Source organism: Salvia splendens, chromosome 11 (assembly GCF_004379255.2).
Source record: "Salvia splendens isolate huo1 chromosome 11, SspV2, whole genome shotgun sequence".
NCBI lineage: Eukaryota > Viridiplantae > Streptophyta > Magnoliopsida > Lamiales > Lamiaceae > Salvia > Salvia splendens.
In genome coordinates, this window is record NC_056042.1 from 28,429,817 (window position 1) to 28,446,524 (window position 16,708).

At 42.8% G+C, this 16,708-nt stretch overlaps 1 protein-coding gene across 1 annotated transcript; it reads left to right on the forward strand.

The window, feature by feature from the left end:
• The first annotated feature begins 12,741 nt into the window (after positions 1-12,741).
• LOC121755995 (26S proteasome regulatory subunit 6A homolog) lies at positions 12,742-16,708 on the forward strand. The gene is made up of 10 exons (XM_042151451.1): positions 12,742-12,974; positions 13,078-13,194; positions 13,960-14,067; positions 14,464-14,655; positions 14,742-14,933; positions 15,154-15,272; positions 15,443-15,530; positions 15,729-15,848; positions 15,988-16,128; positions 16,294-16,708. The coding sequence occupies exons 1-10, from the start codon at positions 12,861-12,863 to the stop codon at positions 16,369-16,371; spliced, it is 1,269 nt and encodes a 422-aa protein (XP_042007385.1). The 5' UTR covers positions 12,742-12,860; the 3' UTR covers positions 16,372-16,708.

Sequence of the window (16,708 nt, forward strand, 5' to 3'; positions counted from 1 at the left end):
ATAAAAACTATGAAGCTAGTGCATCATCACCAGGAATTCTACAAAAAAGGTTTAGCTACTCATGTTCATGGAGAAAAACAAGTTTAACACAAAGGAATCCAACAAATACATGAATAAAAGATACTAAGAGCATCCACAGTGCGCCCTAAAGCCCGCCCTATGCACCGTCACGTCAGAATTTTATCCTCCTCCCCTTCCACCTGCAGCGCGGCGCCCTAAGGCGCGCCCTAAGCAGTTTACTATTGTTTTGTTAATTAATTTAAATATTTTCAAATATATAAATGCAAACTTAGAAAAAACACAACGATTAACTAAGAACGACAAAAAATTCATTGATTTTTAAAAAAAGTTACACGGGTTAGAAATAAAAAAATTGACTATCCTACAAAAGCCCCAACTTCCGGCTTAACTCATCGATCAATCTCTGGAGGAATTCAGCTCTGGCTGGATCTATACACTTCATAAGGGCGTTGTGCGTATCCAACAACGTCTGTGCCATCGAGGTCGTTGCCAAATCCGCGTAGGCAAGTGTCGCTGGGGTCGGGGTAGGGTTGGGGTCAGGATCGGCGATGGGGGGGCGGCCGAGGAGGATGTCGCCTTCGCCTTCCCCTTGTTCTTCGCAGCCTTGACTCCTATGAGACGCCGCCGGGAGGAGATCGGTGTGCCGGAAGTCTCTTCCTCCGTGCACGTCTGGTTGAGGTCCACCGGACGAGTTCCGCTTTCGCTGGTCGTGTAACCAACAGTGTCGGTGGTCTTCGTCCTCTTCGCTGCACCGGTGTGCAGAATCCCGCCTTGGAACTTCTGCTTGTCCCTCAAGAGCGCCCAGATGTTGAAATGCTTAAAGTCGCCGTATATGGACTGGTACGACAACAACGCTCTATCGCGCACGTCGCTCAAGCTCTCGCCGCTTCCCTGATCCCTCGAGCACTTCTCGTACTCCGCCGCGAACAGATTGACTTGCTTCTTCACCTGATCCCAGTGCTTGCGGAGCTGCTCTCGTTGGTCCTTGTACGCACTCGACGGCTTCACCTCATTGTAGCGCTCGGCGATGCGCTCCCAGTACGCGAGCTGCTTTTGGTTGTTCGCGAATATCGGGTCCTCGATATATCCACCAAACACCTCGCCAAGACGAGGGTTTCATCCGGCTGGTAGTTCGTACGCCCGGGACGTACTCTTCACAAGTTGTTGGAGGTGGCAAATTGTGAGCCCGGTGCTTGGTCCGCTTCTTTCTGGTGGGGGCGGCGGAGGTGGCAACGGCGCGATGGGAAGCGGCGGCAGGGCGAGTTGGAGATGGCGCCATGTCGGAGAGACCGTACGAATCCGTACTGAAGTCCGGATCGTACTGCGTGTTAGCGTCGAACTACCGATATTCGCCAGGTTGTGTACCCGGCCACCGTGCGCCATCTCCAATCATCGGGCTACTAGGACTTGAGTATCCACCGGGATCCATTTTATAGCGTAATTTGAGAGTTTAAAAGTTAATCGAAAAGTTACAAATGAAAAGTGAAGCTGAGGTATATATATAACAAAAATTTCAAATTTTAAAAATAATAAAAAAAACTAAAACGCGTTGCATCGTCCGCGCCATCGTCCACATCGCCCACAGTGGGCGGACGATGGCGCGGACGATGCCCTATCGAAGCGTCGGGCGCGAATGACGCATCGTCCATCGTCCGCGGAGCCACAGTGGCGGACGATAGGACGCCTGATGCATCGGGAATGCTATTGTCCGCCCCACTGTGGATAGCCTAAGTACTCATGTGAGATAGATCTATGGAGTGAAGCTTCAATCTTCCGATGCAGAATCTTTAATCTTCAAATCTCTCTCTCAAAGATGTTCTTGGGGGTGTGTGTAGTAGGTGTAGGAGGCGGCTGTTGTGAATCCTTCATGACCTAGGCGTTATTTTTCCACTTTATTTTCTTCCTAAAATCATGTTTGGGTGTTACAAAACGCCAGACTATCGGACTCGTCCGGGTGGCTTTGATACGCCAAGGTTTACCCGCTCATGTTTAAGTTGCTGGAAAACCTACGCCTTTGCACCTCTACCTGTCCGGGTGACCTTATGGTCACAAAAGTACCCGGGCGGGTACATTGCCTGGATTCGCGATGCTTTAGTCTGATTACCTGACCGAGTGAACCAATCTGACCGAATGGTACCCGGTCGGGTGTATGTCCTTGGATCCTTTACGCCTTGTGTTTGGTACCCAGCCGGGTGCTCCACTAGTGACGGAGCTCCACCCGGATGGGTACTGTACTAGAGTTCACCAATTTTGTCTATTTTTCATGTTTTTCTCTACACAACTCAACTAATACATCAATCTCCAAAATAACAATTAACTGGCTAGAAAAAAACAATTCAAGCAATAAGCTTGATATAAAGCACATCAACAGACCAATTAAACTAATGAAAATATGAATTTGTCAGTATACTGACATAGAAAATTGTTATAGCATATATTGTTATTGGGTGTGACACAGACGGATATTATGAATGTATAATACTGATACGTCAAGTCAATGGGAGCCGCAAAATTTACGTGGAAAATTTTAGCTTACGTGGCATGCGTGTAGGAGTGTTTACGTGGATTTGGCCAACGTTTCATAAACGAAACGACATCATTTTATTTTATTTTATTTTTTTACTAAAATTTAAATATTTACTTTATTAATTCATTGAGTTAGCATATCCCTAATTACTTCTTCACCAAAGCCCACTTCTCTTTCTCACAATTGCTGGGGAGAAAGAAATCACCCTATCTTCACAACCATGAGCCACTAATTGTAATCACATTCGTAGAGCAGAATCCTCTCCTTAGGGGTAATTCAACCAGCTTCGACATCATTGTTCGATACACTAAATTGAACAAAGCTGGGCATTGGCAGACACAAGTGTATCTAACAAGGGGCTTAAGCCCTCCCAAAAAGGTTAAAACCATTTTTTGGGGGATTTTCTGCTAAAAAATATTTATATTTATCCAAATTCATGTGTAAATTACCATGTAAAACTGTAGTACTAGTAAACATAGTCCCTATCAATATGATTTTCTGTGTCTGCCACTGAAGTTGGGTATATTCAACTCGGGATCGGATCGGAGAAACGGTTGCTCTGCAAATAGAGTGTGTCTAATCTAGTCAAATTACTAAAACCCGGCGAAATCGAACTGGATGAATTGTTCTCAGCTAAATTGATGCTCGACAAAGCGAGAGAAAAAGGGTTGGGGAACTTCGCCGCTGAAATTGTGCTAAAAATAGAGATTGCGAAGATTTACGAGGTGGGCGAATAGGTCCGGCGGCAGCGAGCCAGAGAGCGCGTTGTAGGGAGGCTGAGCGTTTGTAAATTGGTCATGTTCAAAAAGGTTTTACGTGAAAGGTTCACAACATCAACATTTTACTACAAGTACTCTCACTTCGTAAATTTGAAAGTCTCAGCATTTAAACCAGCAGTGTAGGAGAAGTTTTAATTTGTGTCAAAGAAGAGAAATTACATGATAATAGAGTCAAGCATTTTCTAGTCATAATTAAGAAGCTGCATCATATCATCAATTTGTGTGGCATTAAAAGTAAAAAATTATTGTTATATGTCAATCACTATTGAATGCTGAAGTAGTTAGAAATAGTGTGTGCACTTGATATTTCTCAATCCAACAGGTCCAGATGATTCATTATATCACAATGTCTAGGAGATCATGAATCTATTAGAAATGGTTGTTGGATACACTTTTCACTGCTTCAAAACCTTAACCAATCATACTATTGGCTAGTATATGGAAGTAAGGATCGATCCCATAGAGACGGAGGTGTTAGCAAGTATTTAGAGGGTTTGGGGAAGGTCGGCTGCTGCCACGCAACTCATGGGTTAAGAATTCTTTAAAACTACTGGAGGCAAGAGAATTGAAAAGACTAAACTAACTACTAGACCTAAGAAACAAGAAAAACACGTACGTATGCATGACTCGAGAGACGACTTAACTAAGGAAAATTTATCAAACTACTAGGTCAAGTAAATATGTTTCCCAAAACAGCGAGACAAAGATGTAAGAAAAAGCAATGGACCAGATTTCCCGATTTAGCTACGACAACAGATAAAGCTGCAAAAGCAAACAAACAAACAGATCTGAGTCTAACTACCAACGATCTTCATCGTCTTCAGCAAATTGACATGAACATGAACGAAACAGAGCATTAAACACAGAGAAACAAAGTAAACTCAGATCGAACTTCGAACATTACGATTAAGCTAAAAACTACCAGGTCGAGCAAATCGAAAGCAACAGTAAAAACAACCATAACCATGCAGATCCAAATCAGTATGTATCAAATCTACAACTCAAATTCACAATCCACTCCAGATCAATCCAATCTAAACTCGACCACATCCAGATCCATATCCATCAACTCCAATTCAAACAATTCAACAACAAACCAACTCCGATTCAACCGATCTCAACTCCAAATCGACAATCAATTGCGAAAAACATCCAAATCAGTAAAAACGAACATCAAGCATCAAAACCAACATAAAACAGAAAACACAAACTTCCATAGCTACAGAAAAAGGTTCAAACAGAATAGCAGTCGCCGAGCTTCCGGCAAATAAGTTCACGGCGAGATAAGACAAAAGAAATGTAAAAACGATTGTATCTTCACCCCCGTGAGAACGGTGTTACACCACAAACTAAGCTAAACCGAACCCAATATGCCCAGAATTACCTCATTGAAGCCAAGTGCGTGTGTGAAGTTAGCTAAAACTAAAAGTGAAACTAAGGAGTGTGTTAAAGCTGGTGTAGAATGATTATCCTCTTCAAGATAGTTGTCCCTTTTATAGTTGAGGTTCAGATCCCTAGGGCACTCCTTCTTTATGATTTGTCATTTTTGCCCTCCGAAAAAGGATCTTTTAGGATTTGCTCCTCGTTTAAACATGCCCACGGTTCACGAACCGCCAGTTCCGGTTCGGAACCGCCGGTTCCGGTTCGGTCGATGGCGGAACCGGAACCGAACCGTGAGGCTATTTCACGGTTCCGGTTCCGGTTCGGAACCGCCGGTTTTCCGGCGGTTTTGGCGGTTCCGGTTTTCGAACCGGCGGTTTCGCCGGTTCAATTATTATTTTTTTAATTTGAAATTTGGCTTTATACAATAAATCGGAACAAGACAATGCATAATTCAAGCACAAATAAGACGAATAAGGAGAAAATGAAATAAATTTTATTGATTTTGAGTTGTAACGGACAACGATACATTACAATTTACAATACATAAGTATACAATACAACAACATACAACAATATAATATAATTTACAAGTGTCGTCGCCTCGTGGGACTCGGAAGGTAAATAAAAAAAACATGAAATGGGGGGGAAAAAGGAAAAATTGAAAAGGGCTTGGGATCAACTTAAACTTTCAAAGTTAAACTTTTCAAATTTAAGTTGAGTTGCCTACGTATCCACAATTTTATTGAGGAATCAAAGCCCACGTAGTTCTCTTACCTTAGGATCAACCATTTTTTCTTGCAAAATGTTGCCCATTTTCTAAGCAAACACATATCAGCACGCCATATACACATTGCTGCATTTCTAATAGAGGCAATTTGATCTTCCAAAGCAATCAATGCATCTCGAACACACATAGTCAGAATATTATTCAAGCATGGAAAAAATTAGCACTAATAGATAGTTTGTTCTGATTTTTTCCATGATAGATGCTTGAATAATGTTCTGACTATGTGTGTTCGAGATGCATTGATTGCTTTGGAAGATCAAATTGCCCCTATTAGAAATGCAGCAATGTGTATATGGCGTGCTGATATGTGTTTGCTTAGAAAATGGGCAACATTTTGCATGAAAAAATGGTTGATTCCGAGAAGAATTGTACTTGAAGATCATTAAAATATATTCCCCATTTGATAAATATCTTATTGGTGAAAAAGTGGATATCTTTGAGGCAGATGGTACTGGAACACATATTTATATATGGAATGTGGATGACACTTCAAGATCATATATAAATTTGTGTTCCAGTACCATTTGCCCCAAAGATATCCACTTTTTCACCAATAAGATACTTATCAAATGGGGAATATATTTTAATGATCTTTAAGTACAACTTAGCCGCAACAACGATACATTACAATTACGAATAAAAAAACATGAAATGGGGGGAAAAAATAATTGAAAAGGGCTTGAGCTCAACTTAAACTTTCGAAGTTAAACTTTTCAAATTTAAGTTGAGGTGCCTACGTATCCACAATTTTATTGAGGAATCAAAGCCCACGTAGTTCTCTTACCTTGCTTACCTTTTTGGTCGGCTGTGCTCGCCGTTCACCGCCCCCCGTCGACTCATTGCTAATGTTGAGTGCCCTCGCTTCTGACCTCGTCATCGCCATCGGAAGAAAATTCTTCACCATCACTCTCTACACGGAAGTCGAAATCCGGCTCTTGTGCTCTCATGTCCGCCTTTGCCCAATCGTCAAGTAACATAGTGGCTTCCATGTTCTTGGCGGAGAGATTGCTCCTTTTGTCGTCTAGGACACAACCGCCGACACTAAAAGCTTGTTCAACGGCGACGGTGGAAGCGGGAACGCGAATATCTCCTTAGCCATGATGGAGAGTATCGGAAACTCTTTGTCATGTGTTCCCCACCAATAGGAGCTTTGTTATGAATCAACTTCACAGCAGTTCTAATAGGATCAACATACTTTTGCCACAAATCGATCGCATCTTGAACACACAAATTCAAAATATGGGCAATACATCGCACATGAAAATATTTACCATCAATAACAGGAGAACATGCACTGATTAGTTCATCTATGCTAGCAGTGTTAGCGCTAGCATTGTCAAAACCAATTGAAAAAATTTTATTGATCAATTGAAATTCATTCAAAACTTGAATGATCAATTGAGCAATTGCTTGTGCAGTGTGTGGTGCGGGAAATTCCCGAAATGCAATCAAACGTTTGTTTAAAGTCCAACTGTGATCAACGAAATGCACAGTGATGCCCATATACGAATTTTTACAAAAACAATCAGTCCACACATCAGAACAAATAGAAACTTTATGCCCTAAGTTAATAATAAACGTACCTAATTGCGCCTTCTTTTCCATGCATTGTCGAACAACGGCCCGAGTCATTGAAGTTCGACTCAATTTTCTTGCAGCGGCATTATAAACTTGCCGCATACTCGACTCAAAAGCATCGTTATCAAAAGCATTGAATGGAAAATGTTTCATAACGGCAAATCTAGACATCACATTAAGAGCATTTTTGTGATCATATTTCAAAAGAGTATTGCTACACGTACCTGATGTTTGGGATGAACCCGTCCCACTCCCGGTCCCGACTCCAGGTTGAAAGTTGAGTTGAGTTTGGGTTGGAGCGATACCAAACTCGACCGGATGCGCTTTCTCCATGTGACGAGTAAATGTACCGTATCCTCCACCCCTTCGGAATGTGTATACGTTTTCGCAATAGTTGCAATACACATTATAAGTGTTAGGATCGTTACTATCTTGTACCTTCTTGAAATGTTTCACCATGATGTTGGAGGTTAAAGACCTTTCAGCTGGTCTAGGAGGTTGAGGAGGTTGTCCACGACCACGCCGACTCCTTGGTGGTGGTGGGGGTGGCATTTCTTGAACCTCTTCTACCTCCTCCCCCTCCTCCTCCTCGTCATCATCATCATCATCTTCATCAACATTCACAGGGGTTGGACTTTGTTGGGAATAGGCACCGCGACCGGGAGCACCACTACCGGTACCAACATAAGCATCGCCTTGGTATTGAGAGCGAGAAAGAGCAATAGCATGTGCCACATCTTGCTCTTCTCGAGCCTACAAAATAATATTTGTATTATAAATACAAAATAAAATTATGAACAATAATGTAATGTAATTCAAAATTAATTAAATAAGTAGATAATAAATATTAACCTGCCACTCATCCATGTTCATTTGAGAAATTTCATCAATAACGGATCTCCGAGATGGCCTCTTGGCCTTTCCCTTTTCCCTTATCAACACGACCTTCTCGGGATGAAGACATATTGCTATGTAGAAATGTAGAAATATGGAATAATATTTTTTTTTGTTTTAGCAATTGAGAAAGGAAGACAACTTATAGAACTACGGGAACAAGTATAAGTGTATAACAATGCGTAATAAGAGTAGCACTTGCGTAATTAAATGGAAGCACAATAGCACAAATGAGAAATTGGAGACAAAGAGAGAGAATTGGGAGATTGAAGAGAGAAACTCTTATTAACACAAGAGTGGGGTGAATGTAAATGAAGATAGAGGGGGGTATTTATAGATAAAAATGGGGGGGAAAATGGAAGAATTCGAATTTGAAATTTGAAAAAAAAAATTGAAAAATCGGCAAAACCGGCGGTTTTTGGCGGAAAACCGCCGGAACCGCCAGTTTCCGGGATGAAACCGCCGGTTCGGTCAACGAAACCGTCTGCAAAAGCTGCGTCATGTCGCCTCGTTTCTCGCGCCGCAACCGAAACCCTCTGAACCGGCGGTTAACCGCCGGTTTTCACGGTTAACCGCCGGTTAACCGCCGGTTCACGACCGAAAAACCGCCGGAACCGGTCGGTTTTTCAGCTAAAAAGCTGCTGCCGGTCTGCCCCATCACATGCCTTGAAAAACGCGCCTGAACCGGCGGTTCAGCCGGTTAACCGCCGGTTCCGAACCGTCCGAAACCGCCGGTTCGGTGACGGTTCCGGTTCGAAATATCTTGAACCGGAACCGGACCGCGACCCAAATTCCGACGGTTCCGGTTCGGGAAAAAGGCCACGGTTCCGGTTCGGAACCGGAACCGCCGGTTCCGGTTCGGCGGTTAACCGCCGGAACCGGAACCGGTGGGCATGTCTATCCTCGTTCACTTTTACTTCCTGCCAGCGTGTTCATTATTTCCTCAGTCAGGTAAATTGCTGGCGCGTTTTCACTTCACTTTCCTCATTTTCGTCTGCCTGGTTGATTTGTATGCATTTCCTGGGTCTGGCAGATATTTCACGCACCAGAACTTACAAACACTTATTAGTTCACTGAAATCACAGAATTTAACCTCATAACCAATGCATGAAATGAGCCTTATCAAATGCTCATTTTTATAAAAATAATCAATGAAGTCTTAGAAGTAAACAAATAGAACCATAAAAAATTTATCAGGTTTTCAGGGTAGTCCATCGGATTTTCAGGTTCGTCTTATTCAAATTGCGGGTTAATCGGGTTATAATTTCATTGGGCTATAAAATTTCCACCTTAACCCTTTAAATTTAGCTGGTTATTCGGGTCAACCCACATGTTGTGAGCTGCACTAACATTCCTAAATATGGATATATTAATAAGTAGTACTCTCTCTGTCCACGAAAAATAGACAAGTTTTTCCATTTTGATCCATCCACAAAAAATAGACTAAATTCAAAAAGAAAAGTTTTTAGCCAATACTAACTCTACATATCATTCTAAATATGGATCTCACAATCCACTAACACTCATTTCACTACCTTTTCCATTCCTTTCTCTTACTTTTTCTATCTCTCTTTTACTTTATCAATTATATATTAAAACTTATGTCATTCATAATCTTGTCTATTTTTTATGAACAGATGGAGTATTAAGAATAGGGATGTCAATTGGACTAACCCGCTCGGGTTCGGGCAATTTAATCGGTTTGTCGGGCTATTAGCGTGCGAGTTATTCGGATTGTGAATTTTTCGAATTATAAATTTTCGGCCCTAACCCTAAATCTTCGGGTTTCAAGCTAACCCACGGGCTATTCGGGTCAAAAGTGATCTTATGTGTTACTTTCTATCCAATCCAATATTCTAACTTATAAAAAAACACATTGTCACAAATAGTAAAGTACTATCGTAGTGATCAAGAGAAACAAAATAATAGCGATTGAAAATTAAAACAAAATACATAAACATATTGCTAATTAGTAGCATGCGTAAATTTGACTGAAATTAAATGGAAATCATGCATTTCAAATGAGTTGAATGACATTCTTAATTGTATACCCAAAAAATAAATTCTAAGTAGTTAAAAAGATAGTATAGATAGTAGTATCTCAAAAAATAAACTCTATGGAGTTGAATGACATTCTTCTACATCAATAACTTTAGAAGCTTCAATGGGATCATTGTCTTCGAGAGGAAAGACATAATAACTAATGCGGGGTTTAATATGAGTACATATTTATAATATCTATATTCCACATAACCCTAACTTTCAATTTGAGAGAGAAGATATAATTACCATATATACTTCATATCAATGGTGCGCTTAATATTATAATTATCATATATGCTTCATATAAGTATATTACATAAAATTTTAGTTAAATTTTTATTTTAAATGCTCAATCCATGGGCTAACCCGCAACCACCCGGGCCAGCCCGCATAACCCACCGACCCGAACAGGACAGCCCGTATAGCCCTATTCTGCATTTGGGTTGCAATTTTCCGGCCTAACCCTATGATTTTACCAGCTTATTCCGGCCGATCCACGGATTTCGGGCTAAATTGAGATCTCTAATTAAGAATAGGTAAGAGCGTCCACTATGGTTAGGCGCGGCGGTAGCCGCGCGGCGCGGCGGTGGGGCGGCGGATTATAGTGGAGAAGGTAGATAGCCGCGGGCTGGATGCGGCGAGGGGTGGGAGACGCGGCGGACGCGCGATCGCCGTGTGCGGGGCGATGTCGCGCCGAGGGGTGTATAGCCGCGCCTATAGGCGCGGCGGCTATAGTGCATTGAACCGCCGCGGCGATTTCGCCGGCAACGAGAAATTTGACGTTTTTCCACCATCCCCTCTATAAATACCACACCCCCTCTACTTATTTTTCACCATTTTCACAAAATCCATCCACTCACTATCCACACAACTACTCTCTAAAAAAATGAATCGAGGAAACGACGACTCATCCGACTCTGAGGAATCGGGATATGACACCAATCCATCACAGCAGTCGGGTTTTGCCGGATATGGCGGGACTCCGTCCCAGTATTGGAATTGGAATCAATCTCCCCCACCATGGGCATCGAGTCCACCCCTTCCTCCATCTCAGCCGTGGAGGTCTTCTCCAACGCCGCCTCCTTTACAGCGGAATCTGAGTCGTTCCACATTTGGGGATTACAGACCCAACCTAGACGCGCTTCACCAGCCGCGGCCGGGTTCCCCTTTCCAAGCCAGCCAATCTCCGATCACCGAAGCAGATCAAGACGCATTTGATACTATGATGGGTCTGCTCAGTTCTGGCGGCATCCCAGACACGCCGGCCGCGCGGGTGGAAACGCCCGTTCCGACCCGAGGAGGTAGCGGCAGTCGGGGCCCTGGTGGCGGTAGGGGCGGAGGCCCTAGGGGCGGAGGCGGCAGTCGTGGCACCGGCGGCAGTCGTGGACGCTCGGGCAGCTGGGCCGGCATTGCGAGTAGCTCGGCCAGTGACGCCGGCGTTAGCCGTGGCGAGGGGTCCAGCCGCGGCAAGCCATACACCAAAGCCGAGAGCATTGCCGTGGCGAAGGCGTGGGATTCTATCACTTCGGACCCCGTGGTGGGCACCGATCAGGATTCGGGGAGCTTTTGGAGGCGCGTCAGTGTGGCATACGAGGAATTCAAGCCCGACGGCGCTGAGAAGCGCGACCCAGAACAGATTCGAAAAAAGGTCGGTAGGATTCTGCGGGCTACCAAGCTGTTCGCGTCCATCTACGAGAACAACCTTCGCCACGCCGAGAGTGGCCGAAGCGCAGCTGATGTGAAGACCCTGTCGGAGGGCCAATACCGCAAGACGGGCCAGCCGAAGTTCACCTTGTGGGAGGAGTATCTTGTCCTCGCGGATTGTCCGAAATTCAGGTCGATCGTCGCGCAAGAGGTGGGCACAGCTCCTGGCCCGAAGCGCACAAGGCACAACCTTGCCGGGCAATACAGCAGTGGGAGCGGCTCGCACGAGTTCGAGCAGTCCGACGAGCAAGTAGAAGAGCCAGCCGCGACTCACATAAGGCGACGACGGCCCCCGGGACAACAAGCCTCTATCCGCAGCGCCAGAGGGGGTAGAAGTGCCTCCCACATATCGGCGGCCGCGTCCGGATCGCGCTTCCCCCAGTCTGCCCCAATCCCACTGCCCACGGTGCAACCCCACGAGGTATTGGCCAATACCATAGACGTGCAGTTGATGCAACAACTGCAAGACGTATGCAGCAAATACGCAGGGGAAACTGACCCGTACCTCAGGAACGTCTACAAGCGGCTCATCACTCGGATTGAGAGTCGACTGGGGTCTGTTGATAATGCTCCTGGGGAAACCGCGGCCGGCAGCAGCGAGAGAGAAGGAGGAGAAGGAGGAGAAGGAGGAGAAGAAGAAGAAGACGACGACGAGGAAGCCGACTCCGACACCGAGTAGGCGGTGGCGGAATTTTTAGTTGTATTTTATTTTACATATTCGTTGTAACATTTTACCGGTTTGAAATACAACGAATATTCGGCCCTAATTATTACCTAGTTTTCTATTTATTTATAATGCGATTATTTTATTTATAAAATTTTGGAGCTATTGGAGGTGTCCACTATAGTGGCGGAAATAGAATTTTGGGGCTATGGACAACAAAATTGGGGCTATAGACAAAAACTGGAGCGGGGCTATTGGGCGTGTCCACCTTATAGTGGACACCCTAAGAGTAATGGAGCCGCAAAACTAATGGACCGTCTCGGCTATTTCCAGTGAAACATATTTCGGCCCAAATCGACATACCATTCCCCCTCTCCAAGTTAACAATTTTCGGGCTCTCTCCTCTCTACTCTCTCTTCTCTCTCTTCTCTGAGTTCTCTCTCTAACCATATTTGAGACCTTGAAGCATAGTTGATCGGTATGGCGACGCCCATGTTGGAGGACAATTTCGACGACGACCAGCTCTCCTCCATGACTACCGAGGACATTACTCGCGCCTCTCGTCTTCTTGATAACGAAATCCGTATTCTCAAGGTTTTCATTCCGACTTTTCGTTGCCTTCTGTTTTCGCTCAATTTTTATTTTGTTGCAGTTTCAACTTCGGTGAAGATCTGATCTGGATTATCGCTTTTCACAGGAAGAGTTACAGAGGACGAATCTGGAGTTGGAGTCGTTCCGCGAGAAGATTAAAGAGAATCAGGAAAAAATCAAGCTGAATAAGCAGCTTCCTTACTTGGTCGGAAACATTGTGGAGGTATAATTATGTACTGCTGGGTTTTGGGACTTCCCTCTCTAAATTGGATTGCTTGATTGGGTTCTTTATGATTTGCTTAGGGTTTCAGATTACAGCGGGAGAAAATGGATTCTATTTATTCTTCTTTTTCTTTGCCTGGTTTGTGCACTTTTGTTTGGGGCCTGGGGGAGTGAGAAGGGTTACACTATCGTTTGATTTTCAAGCTTTATCAATGCTCGTCCTGTAGGGAATGCAAAGTCGGAGGGGTATCTGTCTCATGATTAGTTGAGATCATAACAATTGGCGGTCATTTAAACAATTGAGGGAAACTTTGTAGTTTTGGCCCTCACATTATTCCATTTTTACTAACTAAACACAATAAATTTATTGGATCATCAAAGTTGTTCAGCTCTATAAAGATATTTTACATGGAAACTAATCTAAAGATGACGTTTGTATAGATTGTGTTGGAGCCAGTCCATGATATGATCCAAATCAGTTGGACTACCGTTGTGTTGTCTGGTCATTCTATCTTGTGAACTGTTTTTGAGATGTATCCAGATGATATTACCTAGACAGTGTGTTCACAAAAAATACTTGCAAGGGAAATACCTATATGAATATATGTCATATTAGCCTTTATGTGTTTCAGTAGCTGATCTCTGGAACCTGAATAATCTTCTAATGCTGTTGTGATCTACACTGGTGGCATTTATCCAAAATTCTTAGTTATGATCTGTGTGCCACCAAAGGGATACCATTACCACCTTTTATCTGTTTTCTCAGATATTGGAAATGAACCCAGAGGAAGAAGCTGAAGAAGATGGTGCAAATATTGATCTCGATTCACAAAGGAAGGGCAAATGTGTTGTGCTAAAAACATCTACACGCCAGGTACTTATCATACATTTATACTAGCTCCATTGTCTGTCCTCTGTCTTCGTCGATTTTATGTTAGGTCTGATTTAGGTGTAGGTGGGATTTTCAATTTACAGCTTTTAAGCTTTATATGCTTGTCTAGTGGAACTGAATCCACTATACAGTTTCATATGCTTGGAAAATATGATGAATTCAAAGTTGATGGTAATGATCAGGAGGTCCTTTCATTTAATAAGTATTCCTTCTTTTTTACTTCAACTATAATTTATGCTGAGCTGAACATATCGAAGGAACACTGATAAGTGATACCTAGGAAAGGGCATCTGCATTGGAATCCATAATCCGTATATGACATACAAATATTTTGAAGTTTCTGGGAATAACATCTTTCATACAATCTGTCAATTGCAGACAATTTTCTTGCCTGTGGTCGGTTTGGTCGATCCTGACACGTTGAAGCCTGGAGATCTTGTTGGAGTAAACAAAGACAGTTATCTCATATTGGATACTTTGCCATCCGAGTATGACTCTCGTGTTAAGGCTATGGAGGTTGATGAGAAACCAACTGAGGACTACAATGATGTTGGTGGCTTGGAGAAACAGGCAAGTTTCTGCCTTTGATCAACTAATAGCTCTGGTTCTTGTAATTTCTTATAATATTTTATGAGACATGCTTTTTAACACTTCAGATTCAAGAGTTGGTTGAGGCAATTGTGTTGCCAATGACACACAAAGAGAGATTTCAGAAGTTAGGAGTTCGCCCACCAAAAGGAGTCCTTCTTTACGGTCCTCCTGGAACTGGGAAAACTCTGATGGCCCGTGCATGTGCAGCCCAAACAAATGCCACTTTTTTAAAGCTAGCAGGTCCCCAACTCGTTCAGGTATATTTAGCTCAAGTTCATTTATAAATGAACCTGATGGCGTGGGCATTTGGCATGTGCAGCCCAAACAAGTACCCTTGTAGTGCGTGATTCTAGTTACCTAGAGTGATTTTGATTTTAATACAGTTTTAGCCCTATTTTTGCTTTAGGTATTTTGGGTTCTTTTTGGTAAGTCTGTTTATTAACTGTACGTACTCTAATAATATTTTTATGTATTTAGATGTTCATTGGAGATGGAGCAAAGCTTGTACGTGATGCTTTCCAACTTGCTAAAGAAAAATCACCCTGCATCATTTTTATCGATGAGATAGATGCTATTGGTACAAAGCGTTTTGATAGGTAGGTTTTATGCAGTTTGCATTTCTGTTTGGGTGCCCGTGCAGCGTGCCTCACAAGTTTGTAAATGATAATCTATTGGATGAAGTATTGAGTCCCCGACTCCCTATATTTCATGGGCTCTGGTGTTGTTTATAAGCGAATAACATAACAGAGGATCTCGTCTTATGCAGTGAAGTAAGTGGTGACAGAGAAGTTCAAAGAACCATGTTAGAATTGCTCAACCAACTTGATGGTTTTAGCAGCGATGATCGGATAAAGGTTTGCTTCTGCTTCTTTTAATCTCTCTTTCAGTGATATATTTTTCCTTTCATTCTGATTTTGTGCAAGACTGCCAGCACAGTTAACATTCTGATTCTAACATTGTATTTGTGTTAGAACACTTGATATCATTGCTCTAATTTGTTTTATTCAGTGCCATGGTCTCTTATTGCTTCTAATATTCATTTGTGTATTCAGGTAATAGCAGCAACAAATCGAGCCGATATTTTAGACCCTGCTTTGATGCGGTCTGGTCGATTGGATCGTAAAATAGAATTTCCTCACCCTACTGAGGAAGCAAGGGCTCGCATTTTGCAGGTATATATCTTCAAATCAAGAGTATACTATTTTGGCTTCAATTGTGAAGTGCCTTAAATCTGTGTTTATATCTAATGTCCTGCGTAGCAATGCCTGTTTGGTAATTATTGCATGCTGCTGATAACTTCTGTAATTGCAGATTCATTCCAGAAAAATGAATGTTCATCCTGATGTCAACTTTGAGGAGCTTGCTCGCTCAACAGATGACTTCAATGGGGCTCAACTTAAAGCTGTTTGCGTGGAAGCAGGCATGTTAGCACTTCGCCGTGATGCCACTGAGGTTGGTGTTTACATGTGGATGTTTCTGTTGTGTATTGAGAAATATGACATCTTGAGTGATGTTCACATCAAACTAATACTATGATTATATGAAACATGAGACGCTGTGTTTGACTGTATACTTAGATGCTATACTAAATTTAATTGGACCAACTTGGTGTATCAGGTTAACCATGAAGATTTCAATGAAGGCATCATCCAAGTTCAAGCGAAAAAGAAAGCCAGCTTGAATTACTATGCTTAGACTACAGGTTCCCTCGGTAGCAGGTGTCCCGTATTGCTAATTCAGTGCGAGAGAATGAATACTTTGTCGGTTGAAGCTCACCCTCATTCATGAGGTTCGACTAGGAAGTTACCTAACCTGCACTGAGCTGTTCAATTTGAGGCAGTCCATGAAAATTACAAGTGGGTTCCAATGTAAACGTTCGCAGTCGTTTGGTTTCTATGTTAATTTTATCATTTTAAGCTAAATATTAGTTTGCTGCTGACCAGAGTCTGATTATGGACCTGTTTAAATGTTTGAATGATATGGACTTGTCTTCAATTCGCTATTTCTAATTTGGGATGATTTGTTGCTAAAA

Bases quoted from the DNA above. Each gene is read 5' to 3' on its own strand.
- LOC121755995 (XM_042151451.1), top strand. From the start codon at position 12,861: ATGGCGACGCCCATGTTGGAGGACAATTTCGACGACGACCAGCTCTCC. The intron at 14,656-14,741 runs GCAAGTTTCTGC...TTAACACTTCAG, and splicing joins TTGGTGGCTTGGAGAAACAG to ATTCAAGAGTTGGTTGAGGC. The intron at 16,129-16,293 runs GTTGGTGTTTAC...TTGGTGTATCAG, and splicing joins TTCGCCGTGATGCCACTGAG to GTTAACCATGAAGATTTCAA.